We start from the raw sequence: 17,332 nt of genomic DNA, 5'->3' as shown, positions 1-17,332 counted from the left end.
AATTAGACATTGAACTAAAGTCTGTGTAGCCAGAAATACTGAGGAGTATTTTTGTAATAATACATTTTTTGCTTTGAATTTTTTAATAATAATAGTATTTTTGTTTTGTTTTTGCTAAATCAAATTTGATGGGCCTGGCAAGGACAGGCTCCCTAGTGGGTGGGCCTGTGTCCACCCAGGCCCACCCATGCCTACGTCCCTGCTATACTCAGTGGGAGCTGCTCTCATCTTTCCAGTCTGTTTCTTCCCCTCTTACCACCCCCATTAATTTCCTCATTAATAAGTCTGTCTGTGTCACTGTGTTATTTAAAGCCAGAGATCCTCCCTTGCTCTGTTAGAGCCACTGGGTTGCATCTGTCTGTCTCTCTCTCTGCCTGTGTGTGCGTGCGTGAGTGCGCGCAGGCAAGCGATCGAGCCAGTGAGTGAGAAAGCGAGAGAGAGAGAGAGAGAGGGAGAGAGAGAGGGAGAGAGAGAAAGGGGAAGGAAAGCAATCGAGAGGGAGAGAGCGAATCGGAGTGCGAGTGCAAGACAAAGCTATGAAATTAATACGAGCTATTTGCCTCCTGCTTCTTTGTCCAGCTTTGAGCCTCAACACTAGGTAAGTCGAAAGTAAGAAGGGTATATTCTTCTTCCTTCACCTTCAGTGATTCTGAAAGAAAGGGGGAGGGTGAATGCACAATGGCTAATCATAGAAGATACTAACGTTCATCTTTAGCTCCGGTCGGTCCTACGAAATAGGTTGAGGCAGCCTGGGTTCTGGCGGGAGATGCCCGTGTACGGAGCATGATGATCTAAGGCAGTAGACTGTAGGCAAAATAAAGGTTCCTCTGTTGAACTATTCTCTTTGTCAAACTGTAAGACATATGTATTTGGTGGTGACATTCACTGGCTAAAAATGCCTTGGAATTGTGTAGGCATCGCTTACTGGGATTGCGGTAGGTCTCGTCTCCTGCTTGCTGGAAGGGAGCAAGTTAAGTCTGAGCCGGCTAAAGAAGGAACTGGGCTGCCCAGAATGTTGCAGTGTCTTGAGAGAGAGAGAGAGAGTGTGTGTGTGTGTGTGCGCAGAATAATGCATTGAGGGGAATAGTAGGATGAGGGGAGGAAGAGGAGAGGCGAGAGAAATTGAGAGATGAGGCGACGTGCAGTGCGGAGGGAGGTTTTAATGATTAATTAAACCATTGATAAAATCTTTCCTCTTTCAAACTAGTGCCTAAGCACTACTCCCAGTGCTGGGGTCTTTGTGAAACAAAAGCCAAGGTTGTTAGAGAGTCTTAAATATGGCTTAAAGACAGCTGCACATTATGAAACTTGCTCTCCTCTCATTGCAGTTGTGTCTAGTTTGACATGATGGAATTTCAGCTTTAGTTGGTAGACTTCTACAAGTGTGCTCCTAAGTGATGAATGTAGGGGCAGAATATACATGCACAGAGACATACGCATACACATAGACAATCAATGCATTTGCACATCTTGCAGAGCCCTGAGAGATTTGAATGAGCTAATTTGATGATGCTGGATATTTTAAAAAGTCAGATTCCGTTTGATGTTGAAAGCACACTTTATATTGGATAATGAATATGCTGATGAATGTTAGAAGTTTGGGTTGCGTTTTACAAAGTTGAATGAGATACACTACATGACCAAAAGTATGTGGACACCTACTCGTTGAACATGTCATTTCAAAATCATGGGCATTAATATGGAGTTGGTCCCTCCACTCTTCTGGGAAGGCTTTCCACTAAATGTTGGAACATTGCTGAGGGGACTTGCTTCCATTCAGCCACAAGAACATTAGTGAGGTCAGGCACTGATGTTGGACGATTAGGCCTGGCTCGCAGTCTTTGTTCTGGGGCGGCAGGGTAGCCTAGTGGTTAGAGCATTGGACTAGTAATCGAAAGGTTGCAAGTTCAAATCCCTGAGCTGACAAGGTACAAATCTGTCATTCTGCCCCTGAACAGGCAGTTAACCCACTGTTCCTAGACTGTCATTGAAAATAAGAATTTGTTCTTTACTGACTTGCCTAGTTAAATAAAGGTATATAAAAAAAAAAATAATCCCAAAGGTGTTTGATGGGGTTGAAGTCAGGGCTCTGTGCAGGCCAGTCAAGTTCAAACCATTTCTGTATGGAAATGGATCTGTATGGACCATTTCCTTGCTTTGTGCATCAAGGCATTGTCGTGCTGAAACAGGAAAGGGCCTTCCCCAAACTGTTCCCGCAGTTGGAACCACAGAATAATCTAGAATGTCATTGTATACCATTGGAACTAAGGGGCCGAATCATGAAAAGCAGCCCCAGACTTTACAGTTGGCACTATGCATTGAGACATTTAGCATTCTCCTTGTTGGAAAGATGGCCTCCTATGACGGTGCCACGTTGAAAGTCACTGAGCTCTTCAGTAAGGCCATTCTACTACCAAAAGTAGTATGTAGTATGGAGATTGCATGGCTGAAATAGCTGAATCCACTAATTTGAAGGGGTGTCCACATACTTGTGTATATATACGTGTAAATGACCCCAAAGAGACACGTGAAATCATGATTGAGTGAGTGACTGTTGATTGATTGATTTTACTAATGACTTATATGTAACAAGTGGCATTAATGTGTCAGAGGCTCAACTGATGTGTTAAGCTCTGTTGCTCCCCAGTTACCTAGACCAGAGCCAATATATAAAGATATATATATTGTATATGGCTAGGGATGGACTGGGACCAGAAATCGGCCAGCCTATTTTCTTCCTTGAGGCCCTGACACCATGCCCTTTTCTTCCCTTGAGAGGCTCCCATAATTGGCCAAATAATGACCATTCTGTGCAAAAAAACAAACAATTTAGACAGGCACACTGCTAAAGATGAAGCCCATCTGGGATTTGCCAGAACTAGCTTATGGCCCAGTCCATTTCTGTATATGGCTCTGACCTAGAATAATTCAATGGTCCCTGAGCATTGTGCTGTTTCTGTGCCGTTTCTAGACTTGACAGTTCATGCAGCTTTAGTGTTCTGATCATAGAGTTCTGATCAGGGAATTCTGAATGCGTCATGCATCTATCTACACCTACATTTTAAATGTTTCTACCGTGTCCACAGTGTGTCTAGATTCCCTTTTCCCACGCTATATTCAATTTCCTGTATGCATTCTACAAATGTTGGAATAGGCAAAATATGATAATAACACAGCAACAACTGATGGCAGTAGTTAACTACTATAGCCAACTAGCCAGCTAACTTCTGTAGCTCGCCAGCAAGCTAGCAAACAACGCTAAAGGGATTTCAAATGGGTAAGCATAATAGTTGTTCTAAATATTAGCTAGCTGGCTAGCATTTGAGACCAGTAAGCATGTTCCTCACACTCTAGGAATGTATTTCCTCCAACGTTATAATGAAAGGTGCCTTTCGGTCCCAAAACTCAAGTTTTCTGGCGATTTGTGGGAGGAGGAGGGCTGATGACGTCGCCCACTGCATTAGCTTTCGGTAGCCTGATCCAGTCCAGACTGAAGAGAAATCCGCAAACAATGCATCCCAGACCACCTCCTGAAGTGGTCAGCCAGATCTGAACACAATCAGACCACAAAGCGACTTTTGCGTGTCTAGACTAGAGGTTGACCGATTAATCGGAATGGCTGATTAATTAGGGCCGATTTCAAGTTTTCAAAACAATCGGAAACCGGTATATATTTTTTTAAATATATTTTTTTTACACCTTTATTTAACTAGGCAAGTCAGTTAAGAACACATTCTTATTTTCAATGACGGCCTAGGAACGGTGGGTTAACTGCCTTATTCAGGGGCAGAACGACAGATTTTTATCTTGTCAGCTCGGGGATTCAATCTTGCAACCTTACGGTTAACTAGTCTAATACTCTAACCACCTGCCTTACATTGCACTCCACGAGGAGCCTGCCTGTTACGCGAATCCAGAAGTTGCTAGCTAGCATTAAACTTATCTTATAAAAAACAATCAATCAATCAATCATAATCACTAGTTAACTACACATGGTTGAGGATATTACTAGTTTACCTAGCGTGTCCTGCGTTGCATATAATCGATGCGGTGCACATTCTCGAAAAAGGACTGTCATTGCTCCAACGTGTACCTAACCATAAACATCAATGCTTTTCTTAAAATCAATACACAAGTATATATTTTTAAACTTGCATATTTAGTTAATATTGCCTGCTAACATGAATTTCTTTTAACTAGGGAAATTGTGTCACTTCTCTTGCAACAGAGTCAGGGTATATGCAGCAGTTTGGGCTGCCTGGCTCTTTGCGAACTGTGTGAAGACTATTTCTTCGTAACAAAGACAGCCAACTTCGCCAAACGGGGGATGATTTAACAAAAGCGCATTAGCGAAAAAAGCACAATTGTTGCACGACTGTACCTAACCATAAACATCAATGCCTTTCTTAAAACCAATACTCAGAAGTATATATTTTTAAACCTGCATATTTAGCTAAAAAAAATCCAGGTTAGCAGGCAATATTAACCAGGTGAAATTGTGTCACTTCTCTTGCGTTCATTGCACGCGGAGTCAGGGTGTATGCAACAGTTTGGGCCGCCTGGCTCGTTGCGAACTAATTTGTCAGAATTTTCCGTAATTATGACATAACATTGAAGGTTGTACAATGTAACAGCAATATTTAGACTTAGGGATGCCACCTGTTCGACAAAATACGTAACGGTTCCATATTTCAATGAAAGAATAAATGTTTTGTTTTCGAAATGATAGTTTCCGGATTTGACCATATTAATGACCAAAGGCTCATATTTCTGTGTGTTATTATGTTATAATTAAGTCCATGATTTGATATTTGATAGAGCAGTCTGACTGAGCGGTGGTAGGCAGCAGCAGACTCGTAAGCATTCATTCAAACAGCACTTTTGTGCATTTTGTCAGCTGCTCTTCGCAATGCTTCAAGCATTGAGCTGTTTATGACTTCAAGCCTATCAACTCCCAAGATTAGGCTGGTGTAACCGATGTGAAATGGCTAGCTAGTTAGCGGGTGCGCGCTAATAGCGTTTCAATCGGTGACGTCACTCGCTCTGAGACTTGGAGTAGTTGTTCCCCTTGCAGAGGGGTAACGATGCTTCGAGGGTGGCTGTTGTTGATGTGTTCCTGGTTCGAGCCCAGGTAGGGGTGAGGAGATGGACGGAAGCTATACTGTTACACTGGCAATACTGAAGTGCCTATAAGAACATCCAATAGTCAAAGGTATATGAAATCCAAAATGGTATAGAGAGAAATAGTCCTATAATAACTACAACCTAAAACTTCTTACCTGGGAATATTGAAGACTCATGTTAAAATGAACCACCAGCTTTCATATCATCTCATGTTCTGAGCAAGGAACTTAAACGTTAGCTTTTTTACATGGCACATATTGCACTTTTACTTTCTTCTCCAACACTTTGTTTTTGCATTATTTAAACCAAATTGAACATATTTTAGGCTGAATTGATTTTATTGATGCATTATATTAAGTTAAAATAAGTGTTCATTCAGTATTGTTGTAATTGTAATTATTACAAGTGAATAAATAAAAATCGTCCGATTAATCGGTATCGGCTTTTTTTTGGACATCCAATAATTGGTATCGGCGTTGAAAAATCATAATCGGTCGTCCTCTAGTCTAGACCCATCTTTTCAATGCGATCTTTGCATTCTGACAGCCAAAGTCGCATCTAAGTGTCAAGTGTAGACACAACCTCTGAATAAACTGCTCTCAATACCCTGAGTAATATTACCAGAGGTATTATCCTCTGGTTGCAAATTGACATGAAAGGTGTCATGTTGACTTCTTGGTATATACAATGAATTGAAATACAATGATGTAGGGATGTATTATATTGTAGACTAAACAAACTCGCAAATTGTAATAATGTTTTTCAAAAAGGTCCTTATTAGTAAACCTCCCCACAAACAAACAATACTAGCGGTTTTCTTATGATCAAATACATCCAGACCAGTGGCTTATGCCACTTTACTGACATCTATTTTGTTCTTTTACCAAGCAGTACATTACTGCTGCTAGAGAGGATGTTGTTCATACATTTTTTCACAACTACAAGAGTTTTTGGCTGATATCAAAACTGGCACATAATTGACCAGGGAGAAAGTAACTGTATAGAATTGATTAGGGGAAATTCAACCTACTTTTGCCACACTTCCTCCTTGCATCTGATTAGGCTTAGAGTACTGTGGCTGTTTCTTTGTGTGTGTGTGTATGTGTATGTGTGTGAGTGTGTGTGTGCATATGTGTGTGTGGCTGTTTCTGGTTGTGTGTGTGTGTATGTTTGTGTGTTTCTGAGTGTGTGTGTGTGCACGCATGAGCTCTTGTGTCTGCTCACAACTCACAACAATGCAGTCCAGCCTATTCACCATTCATGTCTTTGCAACGTCTCTTTTATATGGGATATTCACAAATGTTCTTTATTATTGACACTAACTTTGATGTTTCCTACCTACGCAACCATGTCTGGTAAATGCCGGTGTCCATTGGGAACTCCGTAACATTAAATATTTAGGTACTGGCCCGCAATTAAAGACTGACGAAATCCTTGGATGATCCTGTACATATCACACAGACAGGGCCTGCATTGCTTCGTCTCCACATCTGGCTGTAAATACTAAGCACATTGCATTTGAAAGTCTTTCTTTGATGTTGGCTAGGGTAGTGCATTAAAGAGGAATGAGGTTTATGACTCTGGAGATTAACAATGGGAGCCTGGCAATTGTTGTAATAGCCTGATAATACATGCTAATATCCAGTAGGTCATCTTGCTGAAAGGTGATGGGGAATTGAATAGGTCCTTTGTAATGAGAGCATAATGACTTAGCAGCTATACATGACAGTCGGCGGCTCCTCAACTGATGGGATTCAGAAGCTTCCCGTTGAAATGATGGACTACATTTCTAATTTGCCAAGATACATTTCTCATCCACAGGAAATACTGTATCTTTCTGTATCTCTGGAAAATTGTAATCTTTCTGAGAATAAACCCCAATTTGCAAGTCTATTACCCCGAAAGTCCTTGTTGGTCATTTAACCATTACAGAGTCCTCCATATGTGGAATGCTTCATACTCGTTGAGATCATATAATTGAGATAAATCTTATTTAACTAGAAATTGAGACAATTATATTCTGTTTAGTCTTTTCTTTGGTTTACAACTTATTTCATAACTAATTGTTTTCCCGCTGTGTGTGTTCCATATGTCATGTTCAGGGCTAACAGCAAGCAGTTGTCGTGACTTTACTTTCATTCATCTGATGACTGTTATTTATTTAATTAACTAACTATGTTTAATTGTTACCCGAGTAAATTCATCATGTAACAATTATCTCATTAGGATTTGGGGCACCACGGAAGAGGTTGTTTAAAGAGTTACCATCTCCCGAATTAAACTCTATAAGGTATATATTTATTTAATCGATAAACAGTCATCTTATTAATCATTACCTCTTATCATATCATCATTCGGGACCCGTCGTAATCTCATGCATCTGCAAAACAAAACAGCCTTGATCATGATTCAGTACTACACAAATTGGTTAATTATTTATTTACTAGCAAACAAAATAATAACAGGATAACATACACACTTAATACATGAGACAAAGGTCCCTAGCGAACTTTTACAATATGGCATTTTACCCAACGACATAGAGAGAGAAAGAAAGAGAAAAAGACACTGATCGTCGATACATTTCAAAATTATTCTTACATTAGTCATATAGTTTGCACACGAACCGCCGCCTGTTTGGAATAAGAAATCATTAATGTATTTACGTGTGGGTGTCTTTGTCCATTGTGTAGTCCTCAACAGTCGCTCTGAAAGAGGAGTTTGTCGGCTCTTCCTCCTCGTGTTGATTATTCAGGGTTCAGGATTCAGACCACTATGGACATGCGCTGCAGCTCGCCGTCTCTCTGGTCTAAAGGAAGGTGAGTTTATTTCTTCACCTCATGTTGAGGTTCAAAATTGCAATCATTTCAAACATGCCTTATGTTTCCTGGTCTCTGAGATTCAGCGTTTAAACCATTTTAGATGTGGCCTGCAACTCCCTGTCTTTCCTGGTCTAATGTTAATTTTGTTGGCAATGCTTTTTATGCACTCTCGTCAAAAGGGGATTGTTTTGCCAGTCTGACACGCTCTCTGACCTCATTCGGGGTGTGGCTACTTACTATGAACAGTTTATAGGAGATAGTTTCCCTTATCCCTCCTAAAATCACATTCATATCTTAACCTGTTGCGACGAGCAATCCCGTATCCGGGATCCTATTTATAGCCTCAAGCTCATTACCATAACGCAACGTTAACTATTCATGAAAATCGCAAATGAAATGAAATAAATATATTTGCTCTCAAGCTTAGCCTTTTGTTAACAACACTGTCATCTCAGATTTTCAAAATATGCTTTTGAACCATAGCTAAACAAGCATTTGTGTAAGAGTATTGATAGCCTAGCATAGCATTTAGCCTAGCATTCAGCATGCAACATTTTCACAAAAACAAGAAAAGCATTCAAATAAAATAATTTACCTTTGAAGAACTTCAGATGTTTTCAATGAGGAGACTCTCAGTTAGATAGCTAATGTTCAGTTTTTCCAAAAAGATTATTTTTTTAGACAAATCGCTCCGTTTTCTTCATCACGTTTGGGTAAGAAAAAAAATGAAAATTAAGTCATTACAACGCGAACTTTTTTCCAAATTAACTCCATAATATCGACAGAAACATGGCAAACGTTGTTTAGAATCAATCCTCAAGGTGTTTTTCACATATCTATCGACGATAAATCATTCGTGGCAGTTTGGTTTCTCTTCTGAAGAAAATGGAACGCGCATGGACCTGGAGATTACACAATAATTTCGACGGAGGACACCGGGCGGACACCTGGTAAATGTAGTCTCTTATGGTCAATCTTCCAATGATATGCCTACAAATACGTCACAATGCTGCAGACACCTTGGGGAAACGACAGAAAGTGCAGGCTCATTCCTGGCACATTCACAGCCATATAAGGAGTCATTGGAACACAGGGCATGCAAACTCTGGACCATTTCCTGTATGAAATTTAATCTTGGTTTCGCCTGTAGCATTAGTTCTGGGGCACTCACAGATAATATCTTTGCAGTTTTGGAAACGTCAGAGTTTTTTCTTTCCAAAGCTGTCAATTACATGCATAGTCGAGCATCTTTTCGTGACAAAATATCTTGTTTAAAACGGGAACGTTTTTTATCCAAAAATTAAAAGAGCGCCCCCTATCTCGAAGAAGTTAACAAAAATACTTTGGTAATATTATATGCACAACGTATTGGATGGAAACTTGACAGATAAAGGGGATATACTTTCCAAGTTACAGTATTTTGTCCATACAATGTTTAATGACATCACAAAATGAAAACCCATATGACATTAGTTTTCTATTGCTCCCCACTGACTATTCCCCACATTCTTATGTTAGAAATATTGACCCAGTATCCACCTTTGACCGTGTTAGAGATTAAGAGGAAAACCTCTCTGTGAAACAAAGATCAAAGATATTGATCAAACAAAGATCAAAGACATATTCAAACTTATCTGGAATGGTGCTATTAAGTAATTTAATAAAACAGTACAATTTTTCGACTCAAAAGAAACAAACCCTTCTTGCAACATGGGAAAGAATCAACCCCAATAATGTTATTCTGTTACTATAAATGCTTTAATGTTTTTCCCCCTGAAGTCTTGGGTAATAGTTCTAAGCAATGTTTGACTGAGAAGTTAAACAGTGATTGACTAGACCAGAGGGACAAGTGCAGGGCATCCTGGGAATTAGACTGAACTATTGAACGGGCCAAGATGGTAATGGTAATAATTTATATGCATTGATGGACTGTGCATGCTTGGCCGGGGATAATGACCAAAGAGACCATTTCGTCTCATCCACCGCTATTGTTTAGCACCTGAGGTATTTAATGGTAAATGTGAGTGTAGTGGTTTTTGCTAGCTTGCTCTTTGTCTATCATCAGGAAGCGGCTTTGGCTCCTCTGCCAAGTAGTTAAGTCGGGCTATTTGTGATTATGGAGTGAAGGGTCCATCATTATTTTAATTAAATTCTCTGCTTGATTTGTAACACAAGCATATCGGAGCCTGGTTTGTTGGATTGACATCTTGCTCAAAAAAACTGTATTTTGCACAGTAGCAATTTGGGATAACGGTGGACGATTTCAGATGGTTAAAAGTCTAAGCTGTTGGGGGGGGGGTTCTAAGTTGACATAAGTAATTGTTTTAAGAAGATAATTTTAAGACCTCTTTAGGTATTGCAAATTATATTTTAAAATGATTTTATAAAATATTGAATTTGGTCTTTACTACTATAGCCCATAGAAATGCAAAGGATAACACATTAAAACATTAAAAAAACAGTAAAAAATGTATCATAAGGAATAAGGTTTTGACGTGTCTGTCCTATATCTAGCTCACATATTTAACCACTTTTTTGGGGGCACAAAACTACCTCCATACTTCCATTCATTTGTATGGGTTACCTTTAGACAAGTCCCGTGACACTTGTGGGGATCATAGAGCAAAACGGAGAACACACCATCGTGAGAGTCTCCCCTTTCCTATAGGTCGTTCGGATGCTTCAAACCTTTTCGCGTGAAGACTGCCACTTTCCACCGCAGATGTGGAAGGGCGACACAGGCGAATGCATTGGATTGAGACACAGCCCATACAAAAATCGCTAGCTTTAAATTGACGGAATTTGATGTGGATTTTTATTATTATGTTACTTACAACTCATAGAAATAGGGTTCCAAAAGGGTTCTTCAGCTGTCCCCATAGGAGAACCCTTTTTGGTTCCAGGTTGATGCCTTTTGGGTTCCATGTCGAACCCTCTGTAGAAAGGGTTCTACCTTTCTTTTCTAAGCTTGACACACCAGTGTGTCAAAAGACTAGGGATTAAGCGTTGAAGGAAACACTACTGTTAAATAACAACTTGCGCATGGGAACTGTTCAGTGTTGGTATTCACCTGTCCTAATGGATAAGTTGTCGAATGGGGAGATATTTTTCTATCCCTTTACTGCATGGTGTTGCCATATGGCAACATATCATTTCTCTTCACCCCCTTGTTTCCCTGAATGAAGATAATACAGCACCATAACTTTTTACAGAAGTAGGGGTGAGGAGGGGCTTAGACTAGCCAATGATGTGCTTTGGTAAAGTCATGAGAAGAACCCACTTTGTGGGGCTTCCATTCCTGGGCACAAAACATTTGGAATGGGAGTGGCCTGGTCATAGGCAAATTACAATGAAATCCAAATTTTCTGTAGCAACTTTTGGGCAACATTCACATGACTAATATGATTTAAACTTATTTTTGAAAAGATAACATATGGCCAAACAATATTTGTTATATATGCGTGGATAAAACAATTATGTTTAATATTCATAACATTATAATAATGATAGCATTATAAAAGTAAATGTCCAGAGTAAATGTTTTAGTTTTTTTTTTACAACAAAACAGAATTTCAGATAGTGTGAAGGAATAAAAACAATACAATTATAACTCAAACCCCATATTTCTATTATATAAACAATGTTGTCACACACATCCCACAAAATGTACAATTTGTTTTTCTTCGAAAATGTATTTTACATTTGTCTATTTGGGGCCATTTTAAATGACAATGGTTCTATCATAATGCATGCAGTAGAGGGTTAATTAGATAAAAAATTGCCCTCGTGATTAGATTTGTAATGCTAGGCGCATCATCACCATTGTAAACGAAGCCCAAGAGCTTTTAACCAGTGCCACAGCTTGAGACGTTCGGCCTGATTTTTGTCTTGTCTTCAAATTATTTCATAAATGCAGAGGTAGGGTAGGTCTCGAGCCCTGAGATGAGAAAAATTACATTTGTGTAATACGGTAATGTCCTTATAGTGTGAGGCAGGATGAGAATAATAATTGAAATTCGAAGGACACAGTGTAATCGGTGCGCCATGGCAACCACATTGGCCACATGACAGTAATGAAGTGGGCTACAATAAACAGAACCTTGGGTAAATCCCGACCAATGAGAAATTAATTAGAGGCCACCATGATACAATAAGTTGGTATTCAAGGCCATACGTGACGTAGCACTCCATGTTTGTTTGCACCCATTCTTCTTGCAAGACATTTGATATGACCCCGTCTTTGTTACTCAAACAAAGTTCCAGTGAATCACTCGTTTTCTCTTCATCTAGTTCCGGGAAACGAGAAGTTTTTTTCCCCCGTCAAACGTTATCTGCGTCTGCTTTTGCTTCTATGATCCACTTAATGATGTTTTTCTTGTGCGCTCGGTGTTGAAATATGGATGTGAACTATGCAGAAGTGCCAAGCAGACTTTATTGCTGAAGGTGTAAGCTAAGATCAACACATATTTTAGAGCAGGATTGTCCTCTCCATGCTGCTGCGGAGTGTAATAACATAATTATTGGATTTTAAGGGTCAAGTAAATAAGAGAGGACTTTCTATTGGGAGAGATGGAAGAAATGAGGCAAAAAAGGGAGGAAATAATACGGTGGGAGCTTTTCCTCGCAGTCAGTGAATGGCGCATTCAAAATGTAATGTCGGAACAGCCCTGCTCAAGGAGAATATTGCTCATGTCAAGCTTTGCTTCAAATTAAATGCTGTCAAAACAAAGCTATGAAAAAGAGGGGAGTGATTCATTTTAAACACGTTGGCTGACGTTCTACTGTCATCTAATGCCAGGGAAGGAACGTTGTGACATACAGTACCAGCTAAAAGTTTGGACACACCTACTCATTCCATGTTTTTTCTTTATTTTGACTGTTTTCTACATTGTAGAATAATAGTGAAGGCATCAACACTATGAAATAACACACATGGAATTATGTAGTAACCAAAAAAGTGTTCAACAAATCAAAATCTATTTAATATGGGAGATTCTTCAAAGTAGCCACCCTTTGCTATGATGACAGCTTTGTACACTCTTTCCATTATCATTTCAATTAACAGGTGTGCCTTGTTAAAATTTTATTTGTGGAATTTCTTTCCTTCTTAATGCGTTTGAGCCAATCAGTTGTGTTGTGACAAGGTAGGGGTGGTATACAAAAGATAGCCCTTTTTGGTAAAAGACCAAGTGGGACTCTGGCAAATAGTGGGACTCTGGCAAAAAGTATTTTTTAGCATCACTAAGTATTTTTGACAACTTTGCTAGCTAATGGCAACATTGCCATCCATCTTAAATCAATTTGATGACATCATAATGATGCCAAATTTGTTTCCTACTAATTATTTGCCTTCTTTAGCAATGTCATATTTTCAGGCCACTAAAGTGTCATTTAGATTAAACAGTTATTAGCCCCCGTTGGGAATGACTAGACACGGCTCGACAAGCCACTATTGCTCTTTCGAATGTTCATAACAATGGCAAAACTTTGATACTTCAAGCGTGGCCAGGTTTGTTCAGTTTGCCATGGATGCTGTTGTTTTTTGTCATTTAACAGAAATTCTTCTCCAGAGCGACCTACAATAGTGAGTGCATACATTTTTGTACTCGTCCCCCATGGGAATCGAACCCACAATCATGGCATTACAAGCACGATGCTCTACCAACTGAGCCACACAGGACCTTTCTCTGTTTTAAAGTCAATTTCTGGCAATTCTACACATTTTGCCATGGTGCTTCGGAGGACAAAAACTATTTTTAAAGCTAATTTCCTGCAATTCTACACATTTTTCCATGGCTTTTGCCATGTTTTTAGGCTGAGTGACTCAAACATTATAACAAAATCAATGCCATGACTGTATAGTTTTTAATTTGGTTATTGTTAGTTCTCAAAGAGGATCTTATAAAAAAATATACAGCTCCATTATCATTTCTACATACATTTATATTAGTTGTTTAAATTTACACTGCAAACGTTTTAGCAACTCTTCGTTATTTGGCTATCGCCTCGTACCTACGACCGCAGCACAGCCAGGCTAAAGCATTCGTACACCAGGCCCTCTCGTGTACAATTGCTTCAACATACCCTTAACATGTGCAGTTATAGTAAAGACAGTGTGTTTCATAGTTTTATCTGTATATATTTATCAGTATAACCACATCATGGCTGTCATATTTGACGAGCAGGCAACTTTGAGATAACGACTCCCACCACTTTGTGCTCGCACGGTGGGAGAATTCAGACAACCTTGACTCCTTCAAGACACTGCTACATGTCTTTGTTTGTTAGATAGAGGTCGACCGATTAATTAGGGCAGATTTCAAGTTTTCATAACAATCGGTAATTGGCCATTTTGGACGCCGATTACCTTGCAATCCATGAGGAAACTGTGTGGCAGACTGATCACCTGTTACGCGAGTGCAGCGTCAAAAGGACCTTGTGGCTGCAATGAGCCAATGTAAATTGCTAGCTAGCATTAAACTTTTCTTATAAAAAACAATAAATCTTCACATAATCACTAGTTAACTACACATGGTTGATGATATTACTAGTTTAACTAGCTTGTCCTGCGTTACATATAATCAATGCGGTGCCTGTTAATTTATCATCAAATCACAGCCTAATTCAACTTCGCCTAACGGGTGATGATTTAACAAAAGCGCATTTGTGAAAAAAGCACATTCGTTGCACAAATATACCCAACCATAAACATCAATGCCTTTCTTAAAATCAATACACAGAAGAATATTTTTTTGAAACCTGCATATTTAGTTCAAATAAATGCATGTTAGCAGGAAATATTAACTAGGGAAATTGTGTCACTTCTCTTGCATTCAGTGCAAGCAGAGTCAGGGTGTATGCAACAGTTTGGGCCTCCTGGCTCATTGCGAACTGTGTTTTTTCCTAAAGAAGACCGTAATTAATTTGCCAGAATTTTACATAATTATGACATAACATTAAAGGTTGTGCAATGTAACAGCAATATATAGACTTTAGACATAAATATTTAGATTTAGACTGGGATGGTTCCGTATTTTACTGAAAGAATACATTTTACATCGAAATGATAGTTTCCGGATTTGACCATATTAATGACCAAAGGCTCGTATTTCTGTGTTTATTATAATATAATTAAGTCTATGATTTGATATTTGATAGAGCAATCTGACTGAGCGGTGGTAGGCAGCAGCAGGCTAGTAAGCATTCATTCAAACAGCATTTTACTGCGTTTGCAAGTAGCTCTTAGCAATGCTTGAAGCACAGCGCTGTTTATGACTTCAAGCCTATCAACTCCTGAGATTAGGCTGGCAATACTAAAGTGCATATAAGAACATCCAATAGTGAAAGGTAAATGAAATACAAATGGTATAGAGAGAAATAGTCGACGCGTCATAATTCCTATAATAACTACAACCTAAAACTTCTTAACTGGGAATATAGAATAAATGTGAATAATGAACCACCAGCTTTCATGTTCTCATGTTCTGAGCAAGGAACTTAAACGTTAGATTTCTTACATGGCACATATTGCACTTTTACTTTCATCTCCAACACTGTGTTTTCGCATTATTTCAACCAAATTGAACATGTTTCATTATTTATTTCAGACTAAATATATTTTACTTATGTATTAAGTTAAAATTAAAGGGTTCATTGTTCATTCAGTATTGTTGTAATTGTCATTATTAAAAATATATATAAAAATCGGCCAATTAATCGGCATAAACTTTTTTTTGGTCCTCCAATAATCGCTATCGGTATCGGCGTTGAAAAATCATAATCAGTCGACCTCTACTGTTAGAGTATGTCGCTCAGATCTCATGGCAGCATACAAACACCACAGGGGCAAGTGACTACACAGGCAAGTCGTTAGTTGTGTTTAGTCTAACATTAATCAACCCATCAGTGTTACTCCTGAGGCCCTGCGAGGTTGAATGCACTTTCTGACATTCGGCGTGACACTTAATGTCATTCCAATGTGTCAAATCCTGAAGGGCAAAGCTGTGTTGTAGACACTGGGTTTTGCCTATGTTTATATATTAAATACAACAACTATGTTTTAAGTAAAATATTTAGAGTTGGCAGTAGCTGAAAAAGACAGTCAATTCAAAGGAGCACCGCCTCCATTTTCTTTTTACGTTTGGAGTTTGTAGACCTCAAGGATCTGAGTAGACGTGTCGAGCGTCAATACGCAGAAACGACAGAGAAATTCTGAGAGATGGAATACCAGTATAATGCATGACATAGTCTGATCAACTCTATGCCACCCCTATAATTTATATTCCTATCATTATTGAAACGTTACACAATTGGGAATAGTTCAAATATAGCCTACAGGTTGTACGATGGTCCCGATCAAAAATCATACCACATACAAAGATGGATATTTCAGTAATCACTACTCCGGTGTTAAAAAAAAATGAATCTACACTATAATCATGACAGTACGGCAGCATCCTACAGTATCGGACTTATCTGAAGAATGATCTTGTCTCCCACTCCCTGAGTTCTGCATCTATCCCTTCCTCCCTCTTTCTCTTTCGGCTTTCTAATGGCCCGTGATTGGTACCCTATGGAACAAACCAAAGTGCTCAGAGGCATTACTCACAAATGATTTGAGAGATCAGAGTGTGTGGAGAGAGATGTGTCTGGGCATGAACAAAAGAGCGGAATCATAAATAATACAGCCTAGAATGAAAGCAGGGTGTTTTTATAGTATCGTTTTTGTTCTTCTTCCTGTATTTGTTTCTGTATTATCGGCAGCTACGTATCTCTGATTCGCCTCTGGATGATGGGGGGTAACAGTTGTTTCCCACCCAGACCACACCGCAGATGGATTTGGTACCACTAGGGGGGCGTATCATGAGATCTATATCTGGGAACAAAGGCAGGTGGCAAGCTCAGTAGTGGGTGGGAGATTGTTTGTTACGGTTTGAAGGACAAACAAGAACGGTCTCTCCACGGCGAGAGCGAAAACTCAAATAACAGAATAGATTTTAGGGGTCACATTTAGTCACAACAGACGGCTCCTTTTTTAATTTCCTGCCTTTAGTTAACCCACCCCACTCTCGCTCTCTCTCCCACTGAGCATACACCCTGCCAGTGCCCTGCGTTCATTTTCAGGCAAAATTATATTTGCTCTTTTCCTCTGGTAGGGCTACATAAATCTGAATCCTTTATCAGCCACCTGCACACCTCTGACAACGTTTGGATGGATTCTGTTATTTTTTTAAATCTAATCTCTTCTCCCAAAGCATATTCAGTGTCTGGGATCCATCTTGGCTGACAAGTGCTGGTTCCATTTGAGTCCCTATCTCCTGTGTTTCACCGGTGTTTTGCCATGACACCTGACTCCTGATAAGTGCATCCTCCTGTGTGTCTGGAGA

At 39.3% G+C, this 17,332-nt stretch overlaps 1 protein-coding gene across 3 annotated transcripts in view; it reads left to right on the top strand.

Annotated features, from left to right (window-relative positions):
* Positions 1–363: 363 nt before the first annotated feature.
* Positions 364–17,332, top strand: part of luzp2 (leucine zipper protein 2) — a 157,660-nt gene continuing 140,691 nt past the window's right edge. Inside the window, exon 1 of one of the 3 annotated variants that reach the window (XM_024399161.2) lies at positions 364–598. In XM_024399161.2, coding sequence (XP_024254929.1) covers positions 537–598 — 62 coding nt within the window. In that variant the 5' untranslated portion in view covers positions 364–536. The remainder of the gene's footprint in view (positions 599–17,332) is intronic. The other 2 variants (XM_024399160.2, XM_024399159.2) reach the window with 2 other exon arrangements.

This window comes from Oncorhynchus tshawytscha, linkage group LG12, assembly GCF_018296145.1.
Source record: "Oncorhynchus tshawytscha isolate Ot180627B linkage group LG12, Otsh_v2.0, whole genome shotgun sequence".
Lineage (NCBI taxonomy): Eukaryota > Metazoa > Chordata > Actinopteri > Salmoniformes > Salmonidae > Oncorhynchus > Oncorhynchus tshawytscha.
Note: the sequence above shows the minus strand (reverse complement) of the source record. Positions and strands in the feature narration are given on the sequence as shown.